At 34.5% G+C, this 12,830-nt stretch overlaps 1 protein-coding gene across 1 annotated transcript; it reads right to left on the bottom strand.

The window, feature by feature from the left end:
* Positions 1-357: 357 nt before the first annotated feature.
* Positions 358-12,156, bottom strand: LOC136799517 (integrin beta-1-like). Its single transcript, XM_067056231.1, has 20 exons — positions 12,090-12,156; positions 11,893-11,972; positions 11,555-11,659; positions 11,263-11,335; positions 11,016-11,147; positions 8,982-9,075; positions 8,725-8,824; positions 8,134-8,310; positions 6,684-6,770; positions 5,997-6,092; positions 5,745-5,840; positions 5,407-5,606; positions 4,188-4,482; positions 3,983-4,064; positions 3,701-3,819; positions 3,269-3,355; positions 2,832-3,066; positions 2,022-2,143; positions 1,813-1,869; positions 358-1,336 (listed from the first exon to the last, which is right to left on the bottom strand). Exons 1-20 carry the CDS (start codon positions 12,139-12,141, stop codon positions 1,268-1,270), a joined length of 2,358 nt encoding a protein of 785 aa, XP_066912332.1. The 5' UTR covers positions 12,142-12,156; the 3' UTR covers positions 358-1,267.
* Between the last annotated feature and the right edge of the window lie 674 nt (positions 12,157-12,830).

The raw sequence follows: 12,830 nt of genomic DNA, 5'->3' as shown, positions 1-12,830 counted from the left end.
TACATATTCAAATTTATAGGCAATAATGATTTTTAAGAAAAAAATAAATTTTGTCTAGATCTTTTGTGCACTTATCGCTAGTCATTAATGAAATCATTATGACGAACAGATGTCGAACAGCAGTGCTCACAACGAATCACCATTGACAAATATTTAATTCACCTCTCATCATTAATGCAATGTTACTAACTGTCACGATTTATATACAAACGACAGTCTTAAAGTTTTCCAAAGTTGTTTAGAGTTTTGTTATAAGGAAATTGAGGTTATGGCGTGTGTTTGGTTAGAATGATAAACAGGGAAATAGCGAAAAGTATAAATACGGACAAAATAAGAAATAAATATTCAGTGTCGATGTTAGGATAATGTTAAAAAATCTTTAAAACGAAGGCGAGCCCTGTTCAGAACACTACTTAAGAAAATCCTCTGGATACCTACAAGTTTGAACAGTATTTTGAAGCACTTTTTACCAAATAAGAAAATCCAAAATTATAATACACCGTCTTCTCACAGACCCGGTAGGATTTTTTCAGCTAGTGGGGATAAAAATAACGGACTGAAATTCGATGGAGATTGATATTCCCATATGTTTTATTGCTGGGGATGTCAATTCTTTTGTTTTTTAAGTCAGATAATTCAGTGGGGATGGAAAAAATAACATAATATTTTGCAGTGAGGATTGGTTTATTTGATTATTTTCAAAAGGGACAAAAATTGAAGAATAATTTTCACCGGGGACGATATTTTGGCCAATTTTTCAGTGGGAACGGGTCCCAGTGGGTCTGTGAGAAGGGGGTGTTATAATATAATATTAATAATGAAAAAAATACGAAGCATATAAAAAGCACCTTAATAATAGTAACAATAAACAGTATTTTTAATCAATTGAAGTATAATTTACATCAAAAATAAAATTAGAAAATCATAAGAAATCAGCATTTTGTGAAACGGAGCATGCAAAGGTATAACGTATCTTAAGCAACATATAAGGGTCAAATATTTCTACTTAAGTTATATATAAAATCGGTGTTAAAAATAAAAACAAGTCTATAGTACATATTTTCCAACGTCATTCTCATTCTTTCGTAACCTTGACTGACACAGTATCATTTTTGATACATCGATTCGGAAAGCTCTCATCTACTTTTCTCAACGAAAAGATTTCGAAGAAGTAAAGATTACGAGTGAATGTTGAAGGTTCTCGGGCTGTTTAAAAACTTGAAAGATCTGTTTCAAGTCATGATAGATGATTAGTAAAGCGAAACCACTATGATTTACCAGCGTATGTAGGGTTTTGATAGTTAGTCTGGGATGGTTTGTAAATCGGATTGTCAGTCTATAAACAAAATATTCATGGAGGTCACAAACGAAAGTCTCGCGTGAGAATTGAAATGAGCAAGGAAATTTCTTGACAGGCAAACATTGATCCACACTATGATCAATCGTCATATTATATATAATCCTTATGTAAACGATTGAAATATTGACCGAACAGAAATGATTTGCAGGTCAGAGCGTGCAAGGGAAGCAGTAAGGAATTCAACAGAGAAGTTAACACAAAGTCATATAAGGTAGAAAAAAATCGTCGATTAGGAATTGGAATTTATCAAAATGGGTATCATTTTCGTGTCAATAGAAAGCAGATCGCTCATCAAACATTTCATTATAAAATGGGTTTGGAAGAAAAAAATTACAAGTAGCAACTCGATTTATTTAGTTAGTTCAGATGGACAATTGTTATTTCTACTCTAGAAAGAGGCAGGACTGATATCATCTTTATAAGTAAATAATCGTGCAGAACAAAAAACTTACATTTGCCCAGTTTGGATTTTGATTTTCTTTCAAGAATTTCTGATATTCGTAGTTATCCTGAAGAGAAGGAAAGGATTTGGGAAATATCAAAATATGTAATGAAATTCACAAAAATAAGAAATCAATTCAAACATTTTAGTTGATATCCCTCCTCTAGAAAAATAGCAACATAGACAAAACAGGACAAGGTTGGAGTAATTGGCACTTACGTAAGCTGTGATCAAGAGTTTCCATAGCAACAACAAGATGAGAGCCAATAAAATGAGACCTCCGATGATACCAAGGACAATGGCGAGGATGGGCGTTGGCTTTGTGAACACAATGATACAGCCTAAAATATAAAGTTTACTCCTATGAAAAAAATATCGTTTCCATTTTCCAAATTACACACTCATTAAGCTTGGTACTCACTTGTTGAAAAAGTGGCGTTTAACACTAAACGCCGGTGTATAACTTTATACGCGCGCGTCTAAAACCATGAGATCTCTAGTGAGTACACTCAATAAACGCCGGCGTTTAATTTATACGCCCGCGTTTAATGTTAAACGCCGGCGTTTATCGAACTTAGAAAAAAAATATTTAAACGCGCATATCAAAAAATTTTGATATGTGCGTTTAAAGTTCAAAGGCACCGCAATGTAAACAAGATTAAATCTTTTTAATTCTTTTGTAATTTTTGGTTTTTACTTTCGATTTCGTTTCACTTTTCCCCTCTTTTACTATTTCTCTTTGCTAAAGAGCTCCTAGTGAGTACATAGATGATCTGAAAAGTTAAACGCCTGCGTTTATCATTTAAACGCCACTTTTTCAACAAGTGAGTACTAAGCTAAGTTTTCTCTTGATTAAAGGAAAAACAACATTTGCATTCCCTACAAGCTACCGACCACTATCATCTGGATAATGTCTTTTAAGAAGCATTTTATTTCATTATTTTCGATAGCAGAAATAAAATAAATTTTTGAAGCTGTTAAGAATTATCCAAATTAAAATACACGGAATATACGACAATTTACACTCACGTTTATCTTTTTGGACTAAAATGGTTTCGTTGGCGTCATTGATTGTTTCAAAGCGATAGTGGAAGAAACAGTTATTGTCGTCTTTGTATTCGCAGTCAGCTCTGGTTTCGTTCACCATTTGAATATCGTATTGCGAACATCTCTGTTCACACGTGTTGTCTTCGGCGAATGGTCCTTCGTCCCAAGCAACACATTGAACGCAATCTTTGTAGTTGGAACATTTACTTGGACAAGACTAAAAATATGATAAAACAAAATTTTTGACTGAGATATAATTGGACAAGCTTCATTATCGTAGACACAATTCGTCATTTTAAGATACCCACTAATCAAAAAAGGAAAATTACCGAAACTCTGTAAATTCCTTTGAAATACTTGACTTTCTTATCAGGCTGCTAAAAGGGAATAACAACAAGCAAATATGTTGAAATCCTTACCACACATTTTTGGCAATATTTACCACCATAACCTCGTTCGCAATCACACGTATCGCACGCGCACTGTCCTTTACCACTGCATTTCGACTGAATAAATGCAAACGAATGGGATTAATTAGATGAAATAAGAAATAATTAGTCCATGTTTTCAGGTATCAACTGAGGCAATAATGAAGAGTACCCCATATTGCCTCGAGTTGGGCGAAGCACTGAAGTTGAACATAAAATATTTTGCTGGTCGAAGGCCTACATGTTTCACCATCTAAAATAGGAAATAATTTTGTCCAAAACAGATTCTAAGATCAATACATTTTAGAATAGATACTAGTAGCAAGGTGTCTTACTCAGAAGATATACCTTGCAATTAACATATATACTAGTTTCATAAAAGATTGTGCAGGGAAAAAGCTAGAGATTATAATGCTCTCTTACCCCATCTGGACCAATACAATTTTTTTCGCCCAACGTGCAATTAACTTCGCCACAATTATCACCCAAGAAGGCTTCGGTACACTTGCATTCACCACAGTCACACTCTCCACGTCCAGGTCCTGTTTAAAACAAATAAACAAACTCCACTTTTTTTCTCTTCTTCGCGATTGTAAAGATCAAAATTTTACTCAGGATTATAACCAAAATGGGGGACTCAGTGGCAATATCTATTAATTTGCAATTCAAAAAATGGGGCAAAAACCATGGCAACATTATCTTTACCTCCACATAGTTTGCCGTCATAACGATCACACCCGTAATTGTTACATTCACAATATTTGCCAGAAATCTTTTCATCAGGGTTCTGAAACGAGAAAAATAGCGATTTCTCAATCCGGAATGCTTAAAGACGTAAAAGAAACGATTTGCTTAAAAGGTATAATAAAATTTAACTTCAACGAAAAAATGTCAAAAATTGAATACGAACATCTCGTTTGTTGCATACACATTTTCCACAAACGCAGGAGCCAGCATTACTGCAAACAACGTCAGGATTCGTGGAGTTGGCTTGTTTACATTTGCTATCATCAGCTTGTGCCTGTTCATTACATTCGCATATTTCTCCAAATCGACCAGGGTTACAATAACAGATTCCGCATTTGTAGGTTCCAAGGTTGGTACACTTGGCCGAGTTGTCTTCTCCACTCTTTTCACATTCACATTCACAGATCAATTCAACTTCCACCTCGACTTTACCGAGACCTGGTGCAGTGATGGTGAACCTAACAAAAAATGACAAAAATGAATGATGTATTTTTTCGACGTAATTCAATCCGCAAGGTTTTATACCGGGTGCACCAAAAAAAAGTATACAGGTTTGTCGAGATATTATGAGCTTCAGGATTTAAATTTTTTGTTCATTCTTTTTTTATTGTATAGAGGATGCTCAAACATTAAGTTTAAAAAAGTAGTTCAAAAGTTATTTCCATAAAACTGACTTTTTTCCATGTCGAAAATTCAAAAAATCATTAAAAACAGCGAGCAAACTTTTCTCTAGATCTTCTTTACACATTAAAATACCAAAAGAAACAGGGGGGGGGGTCGGTAGTAAAATCACAGACATATATATGAGTAGTAAAAGGATTTTTACGAATTTTTACATACCACCACCCAGACTCTTGGAAGAGGTATTTTACTACCCTGGTAGTAAAAGTTTTTGAGACAATTTGTCTAAAGACCACCTATTTTTTGGTTGCTTTTCGGACTGATTTTACAAAAAAAGCTAAAAAATGATTATTTCTGTGACACATTTTTCACTTTGCGCAAAAATTAATGTTTTGCCCTTAGAATTAAAGTCTTTTTTATATGGACAAAAAATTTCGAGAATTTTTTGTTTGCAGCAAACAAATTTCCAACAGAAAATTTTTTCGAGTTTTTCGTCACACCACCACCGTATTAAACGTCATTGTGTCTGAGATTTTACTACCGACCCCCCCTGAAAGAAAAATGCAATTGTGCTCATCAAAACTCGTTGCGGAATTTAAGTTTTTTCCGGCATATTTCCGGCATTTTTGGCCAAAAAATTTTTTTCTTCGCCATTGCCATTTTGCATCATTGTGCCAAAAATCAGAAAAAGCTAACGAGCCAATCTCATGTCTACTTGGACATTTAGATTTTCGTATTTTAAATAACATAATTAAACTTACGTGTGTTTTTTATCCCAATCTTTTTTATCAGGGCAGGAGACAGCAGTTAAACTAGCAGTAAATCCGTATGTTTGCCCTGCTTTAACCTCCTGACAGAAATCCTTGTCTTCAGAAGGTTTCAAGCAACTTTCGTCGACTTTGTATTTGACGACGATTTCTTTCGGAGAGTCGTCGCTCATCCGGATTGTTTTGATAATTTCCTGCAACCCGAAGATAGAAACGAGTTTTAAAAAGGTTAAAGAAGATTATCATTTTCTACAGAACTTTACGTACAAAAAATTTGCCAATAGAGACAAAATAAAAATAGGTAGCGGAAAAAAAAAAATCAATGAGCTCACTGAGTATTTTTCTTTAATGAGAGTGACAATATTTGAAGAATCGCCTTCCAATTTTCCGACAGCTGTATTCAAATCCTTCCATTCTTCTCCGATAAACTGTAAAGTAAGATTATATGTATATTCTTTTATTTTTAATTCTAAAAAATTCACCCAACAATCTTGACATTGACCACTAAAGGCATCAGAAGAAATCCATTAATTTTATAAACCCAAGTACCGTTTTAAAGCGTAACAGAACCACAAAATACATACCTTGTACACGGGTAGCACTGATTCAGTGACAGCAAATATGGGGATTATACCGCTATTCTTTAACGAATCTTTTAGTTTCGAAATAGATGGATAATCCTGTAAGTGGAAAATGAATATATAATTTTCAACAAAGCCTGTCTGAGTTGAAATATGCTGATGAAGAAAAAATAGTGCATTTCGGAGGAAGTTAAACGTGCGCCTAATCGCAGCAATAATGAAATGCTCGTCCCTCGGCACCAAAAATAAAATTTTCTGGAGAAATGAAAAAACTCCCTCGGGTAATCACCAAAGGAACAAGTGTGTAAATTTCAGTCGGATCTCTAAGTTTCAGCTACGTTTTGGTAAAAAAACTCATCCCAAGACCCCAGAAAATCATATTTTTGGAAAATGATATTGAACCAAGGAACAAATGTGTCAAATTTGTGCCAAATCCGACCATTTAGGATGTCAGAAGGCTGCCTCCGAAATTTTTTGTTCCCTATTCTTAGCCTACTTTCCTCATAAAAATTAAAAAATCCATGGTGAAAATAAAACAAGGTCCTCTTTTAAAATAATACAACCTAATTTATATTAAAGGATAAAAACTTATCTTTACACACTCTTCTAAATAGATTGAGTGAACATCCAGATACCTGTTTAAAGTATAGGCGCCCACTCTGTAAAGAGTGAACAACCAATTCAACTCACCAATTCATTCAATTTATCGTAGAACTTTGGGGTATTTGTATTCGTCAAGTGACATCTTGCATCGTTTGGTGTTGTGATCCCTCCAAGCTGGCAAAAAGAGGCCAAATAAAAAAACTTAGCTGCTTCTTCAAAATATGGGAAGACTTTCTTTATACTCATCTTCACGAAAATACTGACTACCTATTGTTTTTAGTTTGAAGAATTTCAGAGCTGGGATAATATATGCACAGAAATAAGAATTTATGTTTAACTATATTCACTCACGAGATTTGGGTGGCAGAGTAGCATATGCATTTCCTCTTTATTGGGAATCAATAGTGGGCAGAGGGGTATTAACCTCTTAAAAATGGAAATTTCTCGACCCCCCTTTTTTTCCCAGGTTTTAGTTTAACCCCCCTTTTTTTTTTATCTTTTACTAAACCTTTTACAAAAGCAGCTGTCTTACAAAGGTTGAAAAAGCAACATACTCCATCAAGAGTTGTAGAAACAGAGTATTTCCTTTATTCAAATGAATGGAAATATAATAATTGTTGAGAAATTTAAAAATGAATGGAAAACACTCTTTTCCAAATTGCCAAATCTTTCAAGCCCGCCCTTAAAAATTAACCCCCCCTCTTTTTGTCCAAGCCATCCCTTTTATTTGAAATTTTCACAAGCCCCTCTTCTTTTAAATTCAGTAAAATTTTCAAACCCCCCCCCTCTTTTTCAAGGGGGGGGGGGGGTGTGCCCACTATGGACTCATCAGCACTGCGTAGCAGACAAGCACAAAAATCAAAATGTGATGTGAGTGAGAGAAAAACAAAATCACATTGAAAAAAGAATATATTTCCGCCTTTACTTTCACTTTCGTTTTTGTGTTACGCGATTCTGATTGGACAAACCACAAAATCACTTTTGGTTCAAACTGAGAGAAATAGTGGACAGAAGGGGCAGTCCACATAGTACGTACGCACTAAAATGTCGAAAATCGAGTACCCCCTCCCCCCCTGTACGCAAGCGTACGCAAATAGCTATACCCCCTCTGGTAAGTACGTAGTTTTTCATTCACCCCCCCCCCTCGGTTGAAGAAAATTTCGAATTCAAATCGTTTGGTTCGGACCTTTTTTTCATACATGAAACTCAATGTTTATCAAGAAACTTTTTCTTTTCGTTGATGCGTATAACAAGCATAAAAGTCGACAAAAAAACAAGCGAAAAAGGGCTATAAAAAAATTTTCTTTGCGTACGTACATTTTATTTTGACCCCTCCCCTCCCCCTGTACGCAAGCATACGCTTTTGAGAAGACTCCCCCTCCCCCCTTAGTGCGTACGTACTATGTGGACGGGAAATTCCCTACGGAATTCTTTATTGCCGGGCTTTACCGTCTCAAGAGGGATTATATAAGATATAAAGAACATCAACAAAAAGGGAGGGGATGGAGGTGAGAAAGGAGGAAAGCTAAAAACCTACCTTTCCATCTCCAGCAATATGTGGTAATGCATCAGTGACAAAGACTACAATACGATGCGCTTTATCGATTGATCTCCATTGTAAGGTTGTGTTGCAGGAGGCCACTTGCATCATAGCATCAAACCCTCCTTCGGGTGTGTCCAAGTTACCAGAAATCTTTTGAGCATTGATTTGGGACTAAATAATATTTAAAACAAAATCATGTTTAAAAAAAGACAAGTTCAATTGAAGATCAACCTATGAGCTGTGGGAGTGCCAAAAATACAAAAGAGTCTCTATAACTCCAATGGCAAGGGAGTTATAGAGACATTCGGGGTTTTGAGGTTATTGGAGTTGTAGAGGTTTTTTCGTGGCTAAGAACAACATGGAAAGTTTACATACAAAATTCAATTATTTTTTAAGACGGTGTTCTGACATTATGGCAACACATTATAATTTCCTTTGAAAGATAGCGTTATTTTCTTACATCAATAAGTAGGACAACCAGTCAGCTTTTCATTTAGAACCTTTTAGCTCCACTTTTATTATTAGAGATTTGGTGATTTTAAGAAAATTTAGTAAGTTATATTAGGTTTATATTACTAAGTTTACCTGAAAGGTGTTTTTGTCATCGGTAAAATCTAAGACATGTTTATAACCAAACGTTTTGACACAGGCTCCTTGTGTTAATTCCAGCTCGCATGGTTTATCTCTGCAGAACGAATATGGTAGAATATACATCAGTAACCATAAGCTCTTTCGAAAAAGGCAAAAAAATGCACATTTGAGAATTAATATCTCCATCATGGTGAGAAAAGGACCAGGATCCCAATGCAATGAAATCAACTGGAAAAAAATAATGGACTTACAATTGCGCTGGCTGAATAAATGGTGCAACAGTTTTATCAACAAAGGAACCGAAGGCTAATTTGTAGTATTTTGTAATGCCACCAACAGCATCCGCTAAAATAAAGGATGAGATAATCTTTGGGTTCAACTTTTGGACTATAAAATCTCCAATTGAATTTGTTTGCCTAAATAAAAATAGTTATCTATCGGAAACTAGTATATGATCACTAATAAACAAAGAAAGTTCTCAAAGCTTGCAATGGATGCTGGTCAAAAATGGAGGGGGTATTTTTGACATTTTTGTCGAGGTTTACATTTAGCCCCATAAAATTTGCTAAGTTTGAGGTTGACAACTGAAACTTTAGAATGGTTAGGCTGAATAATTTTGCTTTCTAGACATATGAGTATCTTTTTACGAGGTTTACCCTAACTCAGAGAAATGCTTTTTTGAAGTAGGAGCCAAAGTTGAGGTTAACATGGCCTGAGGTTGACACTGTTTAGGGTTCTTTGACTCCCTGTAAGTTGACTTTTGAATTAGATTTTGGATATGTTATAGCTCTGAAATTATCTCAAAGGATTGAAAATTGCTATGAAGGGTGTTATTTGAGGTTGACATTTATTAGTATTTTTTTTCAAGGTTTTCAAGGTTTTTTTGGTCATTTTTAAGTGGTTTTTCAAGGTTTTTTGGCAAAACCTTTGGCACTTTTCAAGGCTTTTTGATACTCAGTTGATATGGCTCTTTACAGGAATTTTTTTTTTCAGAGTGGTAAGTAAAAAAATAGAGGACAGCAAATAAAATCTATTCGCTTTTGGTGCCCTGGGAATTACTTCCACAGTTAAATTCCTATCTCCCTCTCGAGAACAATACCACAAAAAGAAAAAAATCCAGCTCCCTAGTGTTCCAACTTTAGAAATAAAGAATTAGAAGCAAAACCAATTGTTTACAGTGACCGAGGAGGCGCAACCATGGTTTGCGCCGACGAGAGAAAATTTTGATTTCGACTCTTTCAAATGGCTAAAAAACACCTTGTTTTTGATTTTGTTTTTTACAAAAATCAACTGCCAAAAGAGTTGTTTTAAGGAATCCTCGAAATTTTATTGATGAACGGCCATTATTTCAAGACGCCCTGAAGCGATTTGAAGATTGGGGAACAGTAGATTTCTTAGGGCTCATGCAAACGGAAAATTAGTGACAAAACTCAGCTAATGATAAAAGAATATGTTGCATTCGTTGCGACAGAATCGCAACAGAAACAGGAAAATATGGAATTCTCTAAATGTTATAAAGGTTTAGCGCCGCAGGCGGTTTTTTACTTATTCTTACTTTTCGAATGACAGGTTTTTAACGATTTTTCAAGGCTTTCAAGGTTTTTCCCGGAAAATTGATAGTTTTCAAGGTTTTCAAGGTTGGGTGGTTCATTTTCAAGGTTTTCAAGGTTTTCAAGGTCCCGTAGACACCCTGATCTTATTTCAGGATACCAAGTTTTGAGAAAGATATTAACAAAATTCTAAATTTGGTGGTTTTTTTGAGAAATAAAAATGTCACACTATTTTTGACCAGCATCAATGGTAATAAAGAAACAATTTGATTTTCAGATGGGTGAGTTCCTGAAGACTCATGGCATGGACCAGGAGTTTAGGTACCCCCTAAGAAAATAGGTACCCCCTGAATTTTAGGTACCCCCCAAACAACAGACGTTAGCAGGTACCCCCTGTGATTGGTACCCCCTGTGACTTGAGTATATGTCAAGAAATGAAAAAAATTGTATATTTTTACAATTAAAAAGAATAATGATAGTTAGATAAAAGCAAGATAAAATATAGTTCCCAAGCCCCCAGACCTTACTGCATAAAAGTTGGATACCCCCAGAGATCATAGGTACCCCCTAAAATTGAAAAAAAATCCAGCCCCCAGCCTTTTTCAGGAAGATTTTGGTTGTAGCCCCCCCCCTGCGGGCTGGGGGGGGTTCATGCCACTACATTAACCTAACCAAGATTAGAATGCTAGCAATAAATAAAGTAACAGTATGGTGAAGTGATGAACTAGTACTTACCAATTTGTGTACCCAAAGATCGCAATTTTTCTAAATCATCTTCCATGGATTTTGACATGTCCATAAGGTAATACAAATCAACAGGGAAATCCACGGCTGGTTTGACTGAAAGTTTAATTTCTTTAGTTTGGGCTAAAATAAAATATGAAAGAGAATTGAGTTTGTGTTTTCTTAAATTTTAATGTATTTAACGGAAGATTGTTACATTATATAGAAAACTGACAAACAGAAAAAGAGACAGACATACCTGGTCTTAATTTGACTGAAACTTTTTGGGGTGAAATTTGGACAGTCGGTTGAAAGGGATCTTTCTTGACTTCCTGTAAAGTAAACAAAAGTGATTCTCATGATAATCTTTAATAAAGACCTCCAAATAAAACTTCAGTTTCATTTTAGAAGTATATAGTTCTTATCTCGAGTTTTTCACTGTTATCCATCTTTCATCTTTTATTGTTCTGCTAAGTGGCCATTGATGGAAGCCATTCTTAAGTTACCAAAAGTATTCTTGGAGCAGGCCAAGCTTTATTATCATTACTTACTGTAATTTTGCCTTGGATGTCCATAATATCTTTACAATCAAATCCTTCTAATACATTCTTGTAGTTGCATCTTGGTCGTGCATAGTTATCTCCTTCAGTATAGTCCTAGTGTAAATAAATCAAAATATTTAAAGAAAGTTCAATTATGATAGACCAAGCTGTAAAATAACAAGAAACCTGATATTTTTGTTTCCGAGCAGCAAATTTTCTAAAATTTAAAAGTGGTCTCAATCAATTTGCTAAATCAAACTTTGTCTTTATGGGTGTTATTTGTGTAAAAGGGTTAGCAAAAGTTGGCAATCAATAAACTTTTTTTGTCATAAAAATTTGGCACTTACTGGATCTTTACAAAATGCACAGTCACCATTAGCCCGCAAGCAGGAGCCACAATCACTGTTTACAATGCATGGATTTTTGGCTATAATATTGATAAAAAGCATATAATAAATAAAAGGGAATTTTTGGCAAAAATTAGTGATGGCAAAAAACACAAAACAATTTTCAAAGAGGGAATGGTAAAAAGAAAACAATATACCTTGTATGTGTAACCAAGCAATTGAAAACAGTATTAAAATCTCTAGTTTCATGTTTTTATCTTTAACTAAAAGATAACATAAAGAAATTAAAATTTATCATTTATAAAGAATAACTGGTAACAAACTGATGACAAGCTTAAAGAGATTACTCTACTTGCATAAATATAAAATGTCAAATGTGTCGATTCATTGGAAACATTATTGGTCAAAAGGTTGAGTAGTTAAAGTCTAATAAAACAATAGCATTTGGCAAAAAGATGTGATTTTAGTTAACATATGATCAACGCAGTTCTCATATGTGGTTTGTAAGAGAAAAAAAGCTAATTCAAAAGTTTGCAGGGGTTGGTCCTCAATTTCTTAGAAAATTTTATTCCCTGACATTCAACAAAAATTCAATAAAACTTATTATGAGTTGATTAGGTCATCATCATTAAATTTTGGAATTATTCTTAACTACTTATGAAACTTGCTTAGATCTTGTAAATTTGTGTTCCACTTTCAAAGCTAAATAGATTCTTGTCAGTATCAATAACAACCTTTTTGTTTCAAAACAAACCAGTAATGCAGAATTCAATTTCAATTCTGGAAAAAATAACCAATATCATTTAACAAAATGTTAAAATATTACTTCAAATTAACGCCTTCTTCTTTTAAACGCCCCTGCTTTAGGGAAAGGTGTTCAATTAACGGCTAGTTTTCACCTCCTTCTTTTAATAGGAGGATGCCAATTTTTTGGGAGC

Source organism: Clytia hemisphaerica, unplaced genomic scaffold (genome assembly GCF_902728285.1).
Source record: "Clytia hemisphaerica strain Z4C2 unplaced genomic scaffold, Clytia hemisphaerica genome assembly, whole genome shotgun sequence".
Lineage (NCBI taxonomy): Eukaryota > Metazoa > Cnidaria > Hydrozoa > Leptothecata > Clytiidae > Clytia > Clytia hemisphaerica.
The sequence above is the reverse complement of the archived record's forward strand: the minus strand, read 5'-3'. Positions and strand labels throughout refer to the sequence as shown.